We start from the raw sequence: 19,617 nt of genomic DNA, 5'->3' as shown, positions 1-19,617 counted from the left end.
TTATTTAATGTTCCTAAGCCACAAAGTAATTTAAAGCCTCACTTTCAGGAGTTGCTTTGATCCCCATCTACCTGAGTAGTAACAAGTCGTAGCTGGAGGACAAAAAAGTCAGCTTGATACAATAATGGGGCTTTGTATTGAGCTTGGTGTGCTCTTTTTAAAACCACAAACAATCCGCAAGGAGTGAAGTACTGTTTTAAACCTTTACTTTTGGCTGAAGGTGTCATTTTTATTTGATTATTGTACTCAAGCCTTTGAATCAATTTATGCCACAGATGAAAGCTAGGAGAAACAGGGCAGAAGGGGATTTGGGGTAAGTGGTTGAGTAACACAAGGTTAAAAAAAAATTTAAATTAAGATATATTTATCTGAATATGAAAGCACATATTAAGAAGTGACTGGTTATGGGTATGCAGCCATCTGCATTGCTCTTCAGCTAATTGCTCTGGGTCTCAGTAGTGAATTTATGCCTGTGTAAATCGCCAAAATGCAGGCAGTTCATACCTTCTAAAAAGCTATTTGAAAAACTAAAAAAAGAATGTGAGTGGGTGGTTCCTCAGATGATAAGGTAATGGATATGAAAGGAGTTTGAAAAGGTGAAAGCTTCTACTGTTGCTGTGCAAAACTTCTCGTTTAATTATACCTAGGTTCTTTGCAGTATTTATGCTTTCCTAACCTTAATTATCCAGTCCTTTCCTTCACTCTTGTACCTCTCAATTAGCCTCTTAAAATATTTCATTCCTGAGGTGCCTGGGTGGCTCAGTCAGTTAAGCTTCAGTCTCTTGATTTCAGCTTGGGTCATGATCTCGGGGTCCTGGGATCCTGCTGAGCCCCATGACTGGCTGGAGATTCTCTCCTTCTGCCTCTGCCCCTCTCCTGCCCCCGCATGTGTTCTCTTTCTCTGTCTCATTCAAATAAATAAATAAATCTTAAAAAAAAAAAAAGTATTTCATTGCTTTGTCAGGAAGGCTGTCTGCATGGATCCTGGAATCAGGTAGACTTGAACCTGAATCCTTTTCAGTAGTTCATGAATTTTTGGACAAGTATTTTAGCTTCCAAATCTTGGTTTATCTATTTAAAATGGGAGGACATCCACAACCTTATAATGTTAGGAAGATTAAACAGGGTAGAGTGGTAAGCATATACCCATCATGTAAATGCTCAGTAAAATTTGCTTTTTCTTTTCCCTTCCCATCCAATTGTGGATTCCTTTTAAAAGCATGAAACAAACCAAAACCAAAGCCAAAAAAAAAAAAAAAAAACCCAACCCCCCCCAAAATTAGATTTACTAGATTTATTTATTTATTTGTTGGGGGGAGGGGCAGAGGGAGAGCTAGAATCTCAAGCAGACTCTCTGTTGAGCACAGAGCCCAACATGGGGCTGGATCCCAGGACACTGAGATCGTGACCTGAGCTGAAATCAAGAATTAGAAGCCTACCCAACTGAGCCACCCATGTGCCCCTGATTTACTAATTTTTTAAAAAGAAATTTATATGTAGTTTTGAACATTCTTTCAAATGTGAAATACCGATACTGTAAATGTGCTATACTTCAAAAATCATTTTACAGAAGTTAAATCAGAAAATCTCAGACATTTCCAAGCCCTGTGCCAGGTATTATTCTTAGTTCAACATTAAATTAAAGCTCACAGACAATATTGAAGTGTTTCAGAGAAGATGATATCATTAGATTTTGTAGCCAGCATGTACTTTTTCAAATTGTTATGACTGCATTCTTCAGTCATTTAACAGAATGCATGTCAGGGAAAGTTCATCAGAGGTAGCATAGCTGCTAAAATGAGGCGGACTCACAATGTCTGTTTTGTTTCATTTCATAGTTACATAACCAAATACAGGAGAAAGTTTCATGAAGATAATAGGTAGTCAATCAACTAATGAAGTGACAGTATTCATAATATAAGCAGATATGCAGGCTTTACAGTTCAGCCATCAGATTAGTTTATACTTAAGACCACAGCCCTACATGATTGATTTCATTTATTACAATCATTTGTGCATTTAGAAATCAGTAAATACTCTTGATAGGAAATAGTGCACTCAGGTTCTAATAAATTTTTCTTGTTTTTGTTCTGAGTGGTGTCACCCCAAGCACTTTGTAGCGGTAGTGTGTCTTTCTCGTGGGCTTATCTTGTGCCTCTAAGTTATTAATACTTAAAATGTTCTTGGGAGATAATATACATTACTCTCATTCTAGACAGTAAAATAGAGGAATAGGGAAGTGAAAGAATAGAATGTTCTGTGCTTGGTCTACTTGTGATAGGCAGGAAAATGTTAAAGCCTTTCTGACTCATAGACTGACTCACCAGAGGACAGATCTTTAATGCGTGTTATTTAGTGATTTGCAAGATGACCCTTTTTTTTTTTTTAAAGTTTTTATTTATTTATTCGACAGAGATAGAGACAGCCAGCGAGAGAGGGAACACAAGCAGGGGGAGAGGGAGAGTAAGAAGCAGGCTCATAGCAGAAGAGCCCGATATGGGGTTCGATCCCATCACGCCGGGATCACGCCCTGAGCCAAAGGCAGACGCTCAACCGCTGTGCCACCCAGGCGCCCCATTGCAAGATGACCCTTATATCTAATATTGTTACCAGTTTCCTTTTGGTTATCCTGAAGGTGTTTGTAGGTGTGGAAGTATGTTTTGTGTATGTTTATATACACACAACGTATGTTTATAATAAAAGACTACTATAAAAAAAATGGGATGGCAGTCATCTGACATGGATACTGCCCCTGTCCCTTTTTCTGGTCATGTCATTTTTGCTGTTTGATCATGATAATTTATCAGAGTCTAGATTTTACTTCAGAATCTTTTTCAACCTAATCCTCAAGGCAGCTGCTACCAGTTACTCACAGGCCTACAAAACAAAGTTATTTTTCAGTATTGATTTAGTATTTATTAAATTAACTTGCACTAAGAGATTATGAATTTACTTCAAAGTTGAGGATCTTTCGAATTTGTGGTCCTGTGGCAGGCCCCAAAGTATGTAACACTTAGTTTATGCTCTTAACAGGTTGACTTTCTAATGGGTCAAATAGACATGCCCACAATTACAAGACAGACTCAGTTATATTATTGATGAAAATGTAATAGAGAAAGATGAGAAATCAGTTTTAACTGGGAAGGTTTATGGGTGTAGGGATTTGAACTTTGAGGGTGGGGCCTTCAAGGTGGATCTTTACAATAGCAAAGGCATAGAAGGTAGAAAATACAGGATAGATTTTGGGGAATGACCAATAGTGCATCTTGGCTTGAATGTATAGTACTGCAAAGATAGTGTAGAAACAAATAGGTAAGTTTAATCTCTGTAGTGGATTTTGGGTTTTATTTTGCTGTTCCTGAGCCATGCATAGTTTTTAATCAGTAGAAGGATATGATCAGATTTGTGCTATAAGAGTGTAACTTGACAGTTTGAATAAAAGTGAGATGGGAGTCTTTATAATATAGGAAGCCTCTGTAATAATACAGAACGAGATCATGAGGATAAGAACTAGAGTTATGGAATGTAAATAATTTAGAATAGATTTTTAAAGATAAAATTGGTGAGTAAAATACCAAATTGAGGTTTAGGTCTAGAAAAATTGAAATGGTAATTTATGAAAACGTTCTACCTATTGAATAAAAAATCTTTCGTTTTTTATTCAGACAACTTCCATTTTTTTTTTGCCTTTTAAGTATATTTTATATAATATTAAACTTAGTTTTGAATACTTGCTTTTGGTTAGATTAAACTGTTAGGTCTTATAAAAAGATGGAAAGATATTCCATGCTCATGGATCGGAAGAATTAACATAGTTAAAATGTCCATGCTACCCAGAGCAATCTACACTTTCAATGCTATCCCGATCAAAATACCGAGAACGTTTTTCAAAGAACTGGAACAAATAGTCCTTAAATTTGTATGGAACCAGAAAAGACCCCGAATCTCCAAGGAACTGTTGAAAAGGAAAAACAAAGCTGGGGGCATCACAGTGCCGGATTTTGAGCTGTACTACAAAGCTGTGATCACAAAGACAGCATGGTACTGGCACAAAAACAGACACATAGACCAATGGAACAGAATAGAGAGCCCAGAAATGGACCCTCAGCTCTTTGGGCAACTAATATTTGATAAAGCAGGAAAAAACATCCGGTGGGAAAAAGACAGTCTCTTCAATAAATGGTGCTGGGAAAATTGGACAGCTACATGCAAAAGAATGAAACTTGACCACTATCTCACACCATACACAAAAATAAACTCCAAATGGATGAAAGACCTCGATGTGAGACAGGAATCCATCAAAATTCTAGAGGAGAACATAGGCAGCAACCTCTACGACATCGGCCAAAGCAACCTTTTTCATGATACATCCCCAAAGGCAAGAGAAACAAAAGATAAAATGAATTTATGGGACTTCATCAAGATTAAAAGTTTCTGCACAGCCAAGGAAACAGTCAGAAAAACTAAGAGGCAGCCCACGGAATGGGAGAAGATATTTGCAAATGACACTACAGATAAAGGACTGGTATCCAAGATCTACAAAGAACTTCTCAAACTCAATACACGAGAAACAAATAAACAAATCAAAAAATGGGCAGAAGAAATGAACAGACACTTTTCCAATGAAGACATACAAATGGCTAACAGACACATGAAAAAATGTTCAAAATCATTAGCCATCAAGGAAATTCAAATCAAAACCACACTGACATACCACCTTACGCCAGTTAGAATGGCAAAAATAGACAAGGCAAGAAACAACAATTGTTGGAGAGGATGTGGAGAAAGGGGATCCCTTCTACATTGTTGGTGGGAATGCAAGTTGGTACAGCCACTCTGGAAAACAGTGTGGAGGTCCCTTAAAAAGTTAAAAATTGAGCTACCCTATGATCCAGCCATTGCACTACTGGGTGTTTACCCCAAAGATACAGACGTAGTGAAGAGAAGGGCCATATGCACCCCAATGATCATAGCAGCAATGTCCACAATAACTAAATCGTGGAAGGAGCCGAGATGCCCTTCAACAGATGACTGGATTAAGAAGTTGTGGTCCATATATACAATGGAATATTACTCAGCAATCAGAAAGAACGAGTTCTCAACATTTGCTACAACATGGACAGCACTGGAGGAGATAATGCTAAGTGAAATAAGTCAAGCAGAGAAAGACAACTATCATATGATTTCTCTCATCTATGGAACATAAGAACTAGAATGATCAGTAGGGGAAGAAAGGGATAAAGAAAGGGGGGGTAATCAGAAGAGGGAATGAAACATGAGAGACTATGGACTATGAGAAACAAACTGAGGGCTACAGAGGGGAGGGGGGTGGGGGAATGGGATAGGCCGGTGATGGGTAGTAAGGAGGGCACATATTGCATGGTGCACTGGGTGTTATACACAACTAATGAATCATCGAGCCTTACATCGAAAACCGGGGATGTACTGTATGGTGACTAACATAATATAATAAAAAATCATTATAAAAAAAAAAACCTGTTAGGTCTTGTTTTCATATTGACGGGTGCCTGGCTGGCTCCGTTAGAAGAGCATGCAACTCTTGATCTTGGGGTTGTGAGTTTGAGCACCACATTGAGTGTAGAGATTACCTAAATAAATAAATAAATCTTTAAAAAAAGTCTTGTTTTCATATTGAATAAATGATTTTCATTTTTAAGACACAGTTTTTTAGTTAAAACTTTTTAAATTGCAAAAATATGGGCATGTTTAAAATATTTAAATAAGAAAGGTTTAAAGGTAAAAAGAAGTTTCCCTGCATGTAATTCTCACTTCCCTAATGGTAACCACTATTAACACCTTGTTGTATTCAAATATATATATATATATGTGCACTTACGTCTTTATGTGATTTCTATCATGCTACCTTTATAAAAGTGGGATCCAGTGTACAATTTCTCAGAGTAGCAAAAATAGTGTGTTCATTTACATGTCCCAGATCTATAGTCTTTCTGTATAATAACAAGAAGCTTCTGTAATAAGAAGCAAAAGCATATACACTTGAAATTATGCATTGTAATCAATGTTTTAGCATTCTGTCATACTTAGAAATGATCTAGTAAGTCAATGATTATTCATTAATTAATTCAATTTAAGATTAACCCAACGTTTTAAGTTACCTTTAAAGTTCTTGAAAATTATGTGTAAGCTGACTATAAAACATAATTACTGTTGAAATAAAAAGCTGTCAGAATAACCATTCAATTTATTATTATTTTTTTAAAGAAATTTATTTATTTATTTGCCAGAGAGAGAGAGAGAGCACAAGTAGAGGGAGTGGCAGGCAGAGGGAGAAGCAGGCTCCCCACTGAGCTGGAAGTCCGATTCAGGGATTCAGGGCTCAATCCCAGGACTCTGGGATCATGACCTGACCCGAAGGCACACGCTTAACCCACTCAGCTACCCGTGCGTCCCAAAATAATCATTCAAACACAGATTTATATTTTCATAAGCTTAAACATTGTTGTATGAGTAAGAATGGCTTATTTGATCACTAAGCTTATATGTGTTTCATTAAAGTTACTCTACTGGAATAAAAATATATGTTTATGTTATGTTTAACACTGATAAATCAGAAGACAGACTTGTTTCATTAAACAAGTTTTGTTTGCCAGATACTTAACCTTAATTATGTGAACTTGATTTTTAAAACCTTTCTGAGTTAGTTTCTGTAAGAATAATTTTTAAAAACACATTTAAAATACTAAAACATCAATTTTCCTATTTTCTGGGAATTTTGATAATCAGTTTATATAAATACATATTTATCAATAAGCTAAACAGAACAGAGCTGCTTTAAGAGACTTTTTAATCTTAATTTATTAATACCCTCCAGGTAATATGTACTTGGGATGAGAAATAAAGAACTTCCTGAATTATAGATACATAGCCTTACAGACAGTAAGAGACTTTATTGTTTCTAATTCTATAATTTTAGCTGTGGCTATACAATTAACACAGAAGCACAAAACCTGACCTGTCCAGATACCAAAGAGCTATTCTTCTTTCTGGTCAGTGTGAGATTCTTAATTGATTTGAGCTCAGAATAGGTAAACAGAAGAGATAAATGAACAAATGACTAATGGATCAAATTCTAAATTCTCCTTTATGTTTTTACCCAATGCAGAATAGGTCTCTATAAACCTTCAGGGATTAGTAAATGGCAGTCCATGAAATCAAACTCTCAATCATTGTTACAAAGTAATTTTTTTTCTGCCTGCATTCCTGGAGAATTAGTTCTTTCTCTATCCTTGATATTTTATTAACTTAACCTAGGTATGTACTTAGATATGTGGTTTAATTTTCCTTCTGTTCTGTAGATTTTTTTTTTTCTCCTTTACTTTAGGGACAGTTTCTATTATGTCTACCTGCTTTTTCTCTTCTATTTGTTTAGTTATTCTGTATCAGGGATACTAATTATCTTTCCATTCAATCTCTGTCCTACATCTTCTGTCTAAGTGCTCTGATGTCTTTATCTTTTTTTGTCTTCAGTACTCAGGTTATTTTAAGACTTTTCTCCTTGCCAATTAGTTTGATTTTCAGTCTTTGGTTCTTTACTTCCTAATTGATTTCCTTAGCAGATTTCAACTTACCTGTTCTTACTAGGTTGTTCTCTGTCACTGGGAACTGCCTTATTTCCTTGTGTGTGTTTTCTTTCAGTCTGGGTTCTTCCTTTGTTCTGCTCGCTATAGTCATTATTTGTTTCTCTCCTTCCTTCTACTCCCTTGTGTATACAGTTGTGTGGCCATTTCTTTTTATCTTTCTAGGTAGAGACTTAATAGCTAGATCAAGACTTGTATTTGCCCTGATAGAGCATGGGTGAATTCCCATTAATGTCTTGTTCACTTCAGCTGTGATTTTGTCTCCTCCTTTTACTGCACCCCCTCAATACACCTTTTGAGCAGTTGTATGCTGTTCTCTGTCTGCTTCTCTGTGGTTGAAGGGTATGAGGTGGTGTTGTGGGAAGAACTCTTCTGGTGCTGCAGGCTCTCCTGTCTCCTTAGGTTTTGTTCAATGTCTGCTAGCCTCACTCCATCCTGCTGTAGGTGTAGTATAATTTTAAGGGCTTCAGACCCTTCCTTCAAGTCAGAGTAGTGCCTTGGTAGTTGATAGGTTCTGGTCCCACTGTTCCTCTGCTGAGATTTCAGAGCTTTGGTGCTGAAGATGTTTTCCTGGACTTCCCCATGGCATGCCAAACCAGATATATCTATCCAAACTGGAGGATGTTATTAAAACTTTGAAGTTTTATCGACTCACCTATTTTCCCCGTTACTGTTTTCAGGTAGTGTCATCAGACTAGGAGCCAGATCACATTGTACAGAATCTTTTTCTGTCCACTACTTTAAAGTTTAGAGGTGCTTAGTTTAAGCAGTTTTTGCTTGAAGCTGGTGAGTTTTTGGCTAAAAATTACACACACACACACACACAAACACACATATTCTTTCTCTTTTTTTAGTTATTGGGGATAGGGAAGTTCTGTAATTCTGCTTCACCCCACCATCTTTACTTGAATGTCTGTATGATTTCCTAAATATTTACTTTTAACATAAGCAATAACATATACATACTCTAGAAACTCTCAATTTTGAAAGTATAGGGATGGCTTAGAATCAGGTTTGTTTGTTTTTTACTAAAAAAACAAAACCAACAAATTACAGTGTTGTAAGATACATAATTTTAAAAGCCATCAGTGACCCTAAGGCATATATTTTTCTTTTATTCACATTTTGCACTTGTGTATGCTTTTGTAGTATTTTTATATAATCATGGTGAACATATAGTGAGCAGTAAGTATATAGCATATTATATTTCTGTTAATGTTAGGATAAACATTTTAGTATATCTGTCTCTTTGTAATCTCACCATGTGACATATGTCATACCTTATCAAACAGTTAAATACAGGACACTAGGTGTTTCTAGTTTTATGCTCTTGTCTGTGCATTAAACCTTCTTGTGTTGGTGTTTTGTGTTACTTTTAAAATAAATTTGAGAGGTTGAGATTAGTGGACTAATCAACTTTATTAAAACCACTATACTTTTCACCATGACATCTAGTGTAGTATCTATTTATATTACCAGTTGGAAATTTTTTTGAGGTAGTTGCTTAAAATGATACCTGATATCTCCATTGTTAATGTCAGAAAAATCTTTTCAGTGCTTTTGTATTTTTTTCCTATATCCTACCGTGACTTTAGTAATGAATTTTAAAAATGTATTCCAGTTTTTATAAGATCACATATGTTTTAAAAAATAACAAATCACATTTTCTTACTTTAAAGGAGATAATATTGTCCAAAGTGAAAAAAATAATTTGGATTGGAAATTGGAAGATGTGTTTTCTATAGAAGTGTTTCTTTTTTAAAAAATACAGTCAAAATTGGCAGTCTAGTTTTATTATTTCTGGATTTTGCTGTCATGCATAGCCTAGGTTTATAAAATTGTTTATAAAAATGTTCTTTACTTTCTCGTAACATTATTAATTTAATTATTGCATTCAGTATTTATTAAGAGTTTTGTAGGAATCATAAGTAGGTTTTGGGCTTTGCTGCATGTCGTTGTCTAGGGATATATGTTCTTATTATGTAATAACCCATGTGATTATGCTTATTTAGGAATGTTTAATCTGCTTTTTTGTCTCCTCAGATTCTGTCAAATTTTGAGAACAAATGCATCTTATAGCTCATGGAAGAAAAAACACAAATCAAGACATTTTTGGGTTCCAAATTGCCAAAATATGGAACAAAATCTGTGAGAAGTACACTGCAGCCAATGCCAAATGGGACACCTGTTAATTTATTGGGAACTTCCAAGAATAGCAATGTCAAAAGTTACATCAAAAATAATGGCTCTGATTGTCCATCATCCCATTCATTTAATTGGAGAACGGCAACTAAATACCAGCTCAGTGCACAAAGTATTGAAGAGCGTAACAGTACTCACACTTCACATGATAACGTAACTGATCCTGAAAAACATGCACCTACTCAAGGAATGTTTGATAAAAATGGGGTAAAGGGAGGCTTGAAAAGTATTTCTTTACTCACATCAAAGTTAGCAAAGCCATCCACTATGTTTGTGTCATCGACAGAGGAGGTAAACCAAAAGTCTTTGTCTGGACCATCTAGTTTGGGTAAATTCACCAAAGGCACATTATTAGGAAGGACTTCATATTCTTCAGTCAGTGCTCCAAAATCACAGTTGAATGGATTGTATGGAAACCGTTCAGCTGGTAGCATACAAAGGCCTAGAGCAAACTCGTGTGCCACCAGAAGCAGTTCTGGAGAAGGCTTAGCACAATCCCTAGACAATATTAAATCTCTTACTTGTGAAAAAATGGTAAGGTCACAAAGTTTTTCACATTCCATTCAGAATTCATTCCTTCCACCTTCATCAATAACCAGATCACATTCCTTCAATAGAGCTGCAGATCTTACAAAGCCTTATCAGAACCAACAGCTACCCGTTAGAGTGCCTCTGAGGTCAAGTATGCTAGCAAGAAATTCCCGGCAGTCAGAAGTACTCAATGGGAATGATCCCTTAGGGTATGGATTTAATAGGCCTTATGCTGCTGGTGGAAAGAAATTGGCTTTACCAAATGGCCCAGGTGTAACTTCTACTTTGGGTTATAGGATGGTTCATCCCTCTCTACTGAAATCTAGCCGACCTCCATTTTCTGGCAGTATCACAGTTGATGGTAATAAAAATTCACCTGCTGATTCATGTGTAGAAGAAGATGCTGAACTTATCGCTAAGGACAGAGCTACTAATAAGGACCAAGAACTAATTGAAAATGATAGTTATAGAACAGAAAATGACCAGACCATGAAGCATAATGCTAAAATTAGATACCTGAGTGATGATGTGGATGATATTTCCTTGTCGTCTTTGTCATCTTCTGATAAGAATGATTTAAGTGAAGACTTTAGTGATGATTTTATAGATATAGAAGACTCCAACAGAACTAGAATAACTCCAGAGGAGATTTCTCTCAAAGAAGAAAAGCATGAAAATGTACCACCAAAGGATATATTTGATTCCCCCAAGGAAAATGAAAAAAGCAAAACTGACGAGTGGATAGATATAAGTGTCACTGGTAAATATTAATATTCTTAAGTTTGTTTGCTTTTTCCTAGATAATATAATAGAACTTGTATTTAAGATTACCTTTTGATTAATTCCAAGATACTGTCAATTTTGTGGAGGGATGGATATAGATAAATTTGGGGCGGGGCACCTTTTATTGTCCTGTGATTTTTTTCTCCCAGTCTTATTTTTCACTACTTAAAACAACAATAAAAATACTCTTCCCTAATGTATCTTACCTTTGTTCTTCTTTGACTCTCATGTACAGGCCTAGTCCATACTGCTTCAGAATTTTTTCTTTTCCCCGGCTTCCCTAAACAGTGGCATGCCATTTTAGTCCGTCTCTTCCCTTATGGTAATAGATGCTATTTGTTTAGAGTAAAGCTGTGCCAAAGGGTAAATGAGCTAATAATAATATAGGTTATGTCCAATCTAATGAATGTTTTTATCCTAGGAAATTTTCATTTTTTTAAAGGAGGACTTAGATTTCTTGTTTAGCAAACTGTATACTTTTCAGAGGAACTTTATTTTTTTAACTGAGAAAAGTGAGATTAGTACCCGTTAAACATTTCCTCTTATACTTGGTCATCCTGGTACTAAAAGTCTGGAGAAATTATATCTTTGTGCCCATATAGCCTGAAAAAAGAGCAAACTGAAGGGATACGCATAAACCCTTGACTGAGGGTCTTCTAGTTAGAAGTGAGTGCCAGAACAAGTATTTCTTTTGTAAGGAGGCAACTGCAAGGTTAAATGATATATACAGAGTAAGGAGTTTCATGGCCAATGTGTAAAAGTAAATATCGTAGGAAATATTAAAAGAATATGAGGCTTTATAATTCTAGAAATGTTATGGAAGTGAAAGGTGGCTCAATGAATTTTCTTTATGTGTATTGGGAAACATTTCAGTAGGTTATTTAAGATTTTATCTCTTGATCTTTTTATTATTTAGGATTTAGAAAATGCTATAGTTAGTAATACTTTTTTGCCAGTTTTTTTTTGCTATATTAAATTATTAGAGTTTATATTTTTAGAACCTGAGAAATATATTTTTGTGAATTAATAACATTTTTTTTCTTTTTCTTCTTAAAATCAATTGAAGACAGGAGTGAATGTACAAAACATACTTCTGGGAATAACTTGATTTCACCAGATACAGATTACAGAGCCGGTTCTTCATTTGAGCTCTCTCCATCTGATAGCTCTGATGGAACGTACATGTGGGATGAAGAGGGTTTGGAGCCCATTGGAAATGTCCATCCGGTTGGGAGCTATGAGTCCTCAGAAATGAACAGCATAGTACGTATGAATTTATATATCCTTTGGCAACATTTTGTTTACCTTACTATGGAAAGACTTGTGATACTGCTTGGATTTTTTTAAGTTTATAAATAACGCTCCTAGTTTAAGAAAAGGAAATTCATATCTGTTAAGGGCCTACAAAACATCTGACCTTATTACATAGTAAAGCATATATTTTTGTCACATGAAACTTGAGTTAAATACAATCTCATTCATTATATACACACAGACATAGATAGATAGATAGATATACTGTATTCAGGGTAAGCTAGGCTAGTGGTTCTCAAAGTTGGGGAGGAAGGCAAGGTCTGGATCTAATTTTAGTTGTCATATTGAGGAGTGCTACTGACAAACAGTAGGAAGATGCCAGAGATGCTGCTTTATGCCCTACAGTGGTATCCACAGCAAAGGATTATCCAGCCCAAGATGTCAGTAATGCCACTGTTGAGAAATCCTGGGCTGGGCTACGCTGAGGTAACATTTAAGTGCCAACTCAGTGGCTTAACACAATAAAAGCTTATTTTTTACTCTTCCAAAGTCTATTGTAAGTCTGGAAAACTCTGTAGGGCAACTTCAGTGTTGTAGGCTGCTTTCGTCTTCACCATCTTCACCATCTTCACCAGCACCAAAAGAAGGTGTCTTTCACATCTTTTGAGGCCCCATCAAAAGGTCACGGTTACAGAGGAAGAATGCTGCTAGGTCTCACATGTGCAATTACTCGCTGTGGCCTGAAGATGGCACATGGTACTTTCACTCACAACCTATTGACCCTAACTAATCTTAAGTACTAACTGGGCAAGAAGTGTAATTTTCCTGTGTGCCTGGAGGGCAAGGGAACCAGATATGGGTGAGCAGTAGAAGACCTACCATAATACATTATTATGTGCATATTTTAAGAGACGTTTCAAGTAATGTGGCTAATATGCTGTATGAGTAAAGTGTAGTTTGTGTGTTTGAAGTGACTCATTATAATTACTCAGTATATAAAATATGATTTTCCAGTAGTTGTATGGGAAAATTGGTAGTCTTCATGGATATACTAAATTCCAAGTGGATTTTAGGCATTGTAATTTTCTATACTCTCATAAACCTGTGACTTGGAAAAAATAAGCATCATTACCAGAGGATTTTTAAATTGCACAGACATAGAGAGGACACATTTAATTTAGAGGGAGTACCTCTCATTAGATAAAGGAAGTTTAGTAAAGATTATAGTTTTAGGGCCTTATGTGCTTTCTTACTAGGACTTTTTATTTTTTATTTTTTTTAATGTTTTTTTATTATGTTAGTTACCATACAGTACATCCCTAGTTTCCGATGTAAAGTTTGATGATTCATTAGTTGCGTATAACACCCAGTGCACCATGCAATACGTGCCCTCCTTACTACCCATCACCAGTCTATCCCATTCCCCCACCCCCCTCCCCTCTGAGGCCCTCAGTTTGTTTCTCATAGTCCATAGTCTCTCATGCTTCATTCCCCCTTCTGATTACCCCCCCTTTCTTTATCCCTTTCTTCCCCTACCGATCTTCCTAGTTCTTATGTTCCATAGATGAGAGAAATCATATGATAATTGTGTTTCTCTGCTTGACTTATTTCACTTACTAGGACTTTTTAAAGCAAGTATGTTCAAACTAGGAATGAACATTGTGTCCAGCAGATGGCAGCAAATCCACTTAGTACCTAACATTTTTCAGAGGTTCCCACTATTTTCAGTTCACTGTTCCTATAACTTAATGACACCTCTAAAAGAGTTCAGAATGCACCTAGATTGACCACTAGTCTTTAAGATCTCAGAGCTTCTGATTTAAGAGGAAAAAAGTCTGAGAAAGGATGGAGAATTGATGGCGAATGTTGAAAAAAGTGTTAAGATCTCCTATGGTGATAGTGGATTTATTATTTTTGTTCTGAAATTCTATCAGTTTTTTGCTTTTTATATTTTGAGTGTATTTTGTTAGGTGTGTACCTGTTTAGAATTGTTTTGTTGGTGAAATTGGACCTAAAGTCATAATTTAATGATCTCTATTCCTCATTATGCTTTTTGTCTTAAGGCCTTTTTTCAGGTATGAGTATATTTTATCAGTTTTATTTATGTATGTTCCATCCTTTTATTATGAACCTTTTTGATACATAGCAAATAGGTTATAATTTTTTTTAAATTACAGGTTCTCTTTTTCTCTTAACCAGTGAGTTTAGTCCTTTTATATTTGCATTTACTGATATACTTGGACTTCATTCTGCCACCTTACTACTATTTTTAATTGTCTCACTTTTTCTCCTTTCTTTTTTTTGGCCTAGAATAGTTTAAGTAAATATTTAAAACTTAATCCAAAAAGAAGTTTAACATATTCTCATTTTTCTTGGCCTCCCTATCCCTCTCACCAAAGCCCATGCCCCCGCCCCCATTCCCCAGCTACTGTCAGGGTTATTCTCTACAACAAGTGCTCCTTCCAGCCCAGGTCAAGATAAGGAGCTTTCATTAGAATGTGTATCAACTATGTCACTACTAACACATTTTAGTTCAACCCACTATTTAGTTTAGTTGATAACTGTTTTCATAGTAAAACTTTCTCTTTGAAAAAAGCAGTGCATTGATAATCATTGTGGTGCAAGCTCCTTATCTTGTCATGGACCCTAACTAACAGTTTGTAGACTGACTGCTTTGTATAGTGTTTATCTAGAATCTGGGCAATTTTTTTTGTTTAAATGCAAATAATGTTCTGTTGAGGTATAATTTACATTAAATAAAATACACAAATATTTTTCATACAACAAAGAGAATTTTGAATATTTGTATATAATTGTTTAAGTCATCCACATTGTGATAGAGAATATTTCTGTCACCCGAGAATGTTTCCTGTGCTTTTCATTCTTTCAACCCCTCCCCAGAGGTGTACTGTTTTGATTTATATCACTATAGATTAATTTTGCCTATACTTCATATAAGTAGAATTATAAACATGGGTATTTTATATCTGGCTTCTTTGATTCAATATTTTGTACTTCTTATAGTCTGTTTCTTGTTTTATTATATAATATTCCTTTGTGTAAAGGTAGCACAACTTACTTTATCCTGCTATTGATAGACATTCAGGTTGTTTCCAGTTTCTGGCAACTGGTACTGTTGGGAAGATTTTGCTACATGTTTTTGGGTAAACATTTATGCATTTCTGTTGGTAAAATATGTAGGAGAGGCACCACTGGATTATTAGTTATTTATGTATATAGCTTCAGATGCTATTAGTTTTCCAAAGTGGTTGTGCCAGTTTACAGTACCACTGGTAGTAAATGAGCATTCTAGAAATTCCACTTTCTTTTGGTGTTGTGTGTCTTTTTGCATTTTTGCTATTCTGGTGGAGGTATAGTATTGCACTGAGATTTTTGTCTTGTGTTTTGTGATAACTGCTTGTTGAGCACCTTCACATATGTTTATTCGCCCTTGGGATATCTTCTTTTGTGACATGTTTTATATTGAGCTGTACGTATTTTTTCTTTTTAGTTTGTAAAAATCCCTTTGTATATTTTGGATATAAGTTTTTTTTACACATACCTATACATACACATTTATATACGTATGTATATATTTCATATATATGGCTGCTTTTTATATCTCTTAATAGTGTCTTTTGTTGAATAGAAATTAACAATTTCAATATAGTGCAGTTTGCATCTTTTTCCTTTGTTGTTAGCACTGTTTTGAACTGCAAAATTTTTGTTTACCCCAAAGTCTTGAAGATATGTTTCAATGTTTTCTTCCAAAAGCTTTGTTTTTTAGCTTTCACTTTTAGATCTATGAGACATCTGGAAATTATTTTTGTGCATGTTATGAGGCAGAGGTCAAGATTAATTTTTTTTCTTTTCTTGAGAAGTTTTTATTCCCTACTCTACTGCAGAGTCATCTTTGTCATAAATCAGTGATTGTATCAATATATTTCTTGACTTTTTAGTTCATTGGTCTCTTCTTTTATCCTTATGTCAGTGCTATACTGTTTTTATTTTTGTAGCTTTAAGTATTGACACCTGATAATGAAAGTCTTACAACTTTTTCTTTTCCAAGGTTTCCCTAGCTCACCTTTTGCAATCTCTTTAACTGTTAGAGTGAACACATCAATTTCTGCAAAGAACCTTCAGGGATTTTGAATGGGATTGCATTAACTTTGTAAATCAGTTTGGGAAGAATTGACACGTTTACTATAGTGAATCTTCCAATTCGTAAATGTGATGTGTTCTTCCATTTACTTGGGACTTCAGAAATGTTTCTTGCTAATGTTTTTTATAAAAATTTATACATATTTGCTTTATTTTTAGGTATTTGATTTCATTGTTCTAAATTATACCACTTTTAAAATTTTATTTTCTTAGTTTTTGTTGTATGCACAAATGTATTTGACTTTTATATTTTGAGTTGTTTTTCCAGTGACCTTGGGGAATTCACTTATTAGTTTTAATAATTTGCCTGGAATTTCTATGCATACTATGAAGTCATACCATTTGCAAAAGTCTCCATCTCCCCACCCTTCCTTTTATTGGACCTGTTAGGACCTCCAACATAACGTTGAATTGAAATGCTGATAGAATTTCAGCAAAGTTTTAATAGTCCACCATTAAAATTTCTATGTGTGTTTGTGGTGGGGGGTGGTTATAGATATCTTTCATCAGATTAAGCGAGTTCCCTTCCATTTCATTTGCTTGTAATTTTTCTTGTGTGTGTGAGTAGATGTTAATTTTTCTCTACATTTATTTAAATCATCAAAAATTTTTTTTCCTGTTATCTGTTAGTGTGGTAGATTACATTTCTTGATTTTCAAATGTTAAACCACCTTCTATTCCTGGAATAAATTCACTTGGTTGTGATGTGTTATTCTTTTAAATGTCTTTGGGCTTGATATCCTAATAGTTTATTTAGATTTGTTCATAAGCAAGATGGCTCTATCTTTTCGTTTCTTTTCGCATTTGGTATCAGGGTTGTGCTGGCTTCATACAGGAGTTGAGAAGTATTCCCTGTTTTTTTGCCCTTTCAAGGAATTTATGGAAAATTGATGTTCCTCTTTCTTAAATGTCTACAAATTCACCAAATGAAAACTTTAGAACCTGGAGTTTCCTTTGTGAGAGGTTTTTAATAACAGACATAATGTTTTAAGTAGATATGCCCACTAAGATATATAGGGTTTTTTTTGTGTGTGTTGCTTTTTAAAGAATTTTTCCATTTCATCTAAGTTGTCATTTGTTGGTGAAAGTTATTCAGGGGGCGTTGGGTGACTCAGTCAGTTATGTGTCTGACTCATGATTTCAGGTCAGTTTATGATTTCAGGGTCGTGAGATCAAGCCCGATGTTGGGCTTTGCACTGAGTGTGGAGTCCACTTAAGATTCTCTCTCTCCCTCTCCTTCTGCCCCCCACCCTCCTACCCCACTTGCAGGCATGCTGTCTCTCTAAAAACAACAACAAAAAAGTTATTCAAGATTACCTTCTCTTTTTTTTTCTTTCAAAGATTTTATTTATTAGAGAGAGAGGTAGTGAGAGAGAGCAGGAGTGGGGAGGAGAGGGAGAAGTAGGCTCTCCGCTGAGCAGGGATCCTAATGTGGGGCTAGATCCCAGGACCCCAGGATCATGACCTGAGCCGAAGGCAAATGCTTAACCAACTGAGCTGCCCAGGCACCCCTGGATTATCTTATCTTTTAACATCTTTATGGTATTGTAGTGATGTCTACTGAGCTCTTGCTATAGTCCTGGCATTAAGTATCTTATATATATGACCTTATTTAATGTTTATAGCAACCCCATGAGATAGTCAGAGATGATACTCAAAATAATACCGGTATCACATGGCTGTTACACTATTCAGGCATGTACTTCCTAATAGCAGCCCAAGAGGTAGATGCTATTATTATTATCTCCATCTTAAAAGAAAGGAATAAACAGAGAGAATCCAAGGATACACAGCTAGTACATGACAGAGTGGGATTTTTAATTTAGCTTATCCCAGAGCCCTGGTTCTTAATCACTGTGCTGTATTGCCTCTCAATATGCAAAATACCTGTATGGTCCTAGGATGGGAAGGAATGTCTTAAATACACACGCACACCCACACATACACAGAGACACACAGTAAAAACCATCAAGAAAAAAAATCACTAAATTTTTTTTTTAAAGATTTTATTTATTTATTTGACAGAGATAGAGACAGCCAGCGAGAGAGGGAACACAAGCAGGGGGAGTGGGAGAGGAAGAAGCAGGCTCACAGCAGAAGAGCCTGACGTGGGGCTCGATCCCATAACGCTGGGATCACACCCTGAGCCGAAGGCAGACGCTTAACCGCTGTGCCACCCAGGTGCCCCCAAAATCACTAAATTTAATTAGATCAGGGGTGCCTGGGTGGCTTAGTTGGTTAAGCGCTGCCTTCAGCTCAGGTCATGATCCCAGGGTCCTGGGATCGAGTCTCATTTTGGGCTCCCTGCTCAGCGGGGAGCCTGCTTCTCCCTCTCTCTCTGCCCCTCCCCCTGCTCATGCTCTTTCTCTCTCTCAAAGAAATAAATAGAATCTTAAAAAAATTAATTACATCAAAATTTAAAACTAGACATAGATAATAAATAAAAAACAAAGTTAAAAGCCACTGGCTGAGAGATTATTTGTGACACATTTAACAAGAATTAAAGTCAGACCACATAATAAACTTTCCTTATCAATAAGAAAAAAGCAAAATAATACAACAGATAGGAGATAATAAAATAATAAATAGCTAATGTGTACTGAGACTTACAATTTCACACTCAACAGACTGGCTAAAATTTTAGTCAGATAATAGCAAGTGGGGTGCATATGACGAACAATAGAAATCTTTCTTCACTGCTGGGAAGGATAAATTGCTAAGTCATTTTTGGAAAATATTTGGCAGCATCTAGTAAAGTTGAAGATCCAAATATGCTCTGATCCAGTGATGTTATTCTTAAGTTTATATCCTAAAGAAACCCTAACATACATGATCAGAGACATGAATAAGAATGTTCGTCGCTCTGCTTATATTACTATTATTATTATGTTACTATTAGGAATAACTCAAATGTCCATTAGCAGGGAAATTTAAAAAATTAACATATTTAAGTGATATTATACAGTATATTATAAAGCAGTGAAAATGAATGAACTTACACTTACAATACACATGTACCACAAGAATGTAAAACTAAAAAATAAGTTGCAGAACATTATGTATCACT

At 35.5% G+C, this 19,617-nt stretch overlaps 1 protein-coding gene across 4 annotated transcripts in view; it reads left to right on the top strand.

Annotated features, from left to right (window-relative positions):
* Positions 1 to 19,617, top strand: part of CCSER2 (coiled-coil serine rich protein 2) — a 186,406-nt gene that overhangs the window by 33,872 nt on the left and 132,917 nt on the right. For all 4 annotated transcript variants that reach the window (XM_045783491.2, XM_045783492.2, XM_045783494.2 and 1 more), the window contains 2 exons: positions 9,663 to 11,112; positions 12,202 to 12,398. In XM_045783491.2, coding sequence (XP_045639447.1) covers positions 9,702 to 11,112; positions 12,202 to 12,398 — 1,608 coding nt within the window. In that variant the 5' untranslated portion in view covers positions 9,663 to 9,701. The remainder of the gene's footprint in view (positions 1 to 9,662; positions 11,113 to 12,201; positions 12,399 to 19,617) is intronic.

The sequence above is a fragment of the Ursus americanus genome, chromosome 6 (assembly GCF_024610735.1).
Source record: "Ursus americanus isolate L20-20 chromosome 6, mUrsAme1.1.p, whole genome shotgun sequence".
NCBI classification, from domain to species: Eukaryota; Metazoa; Chordata; class Mammalia; order Carnivora; family Ursidae; genus Ursus; species Ursus americanus.
Note: the sequence above shows the minus strand (reverse complement) of the source record. Positions and strands in the feature narration are given on the sequence as shown.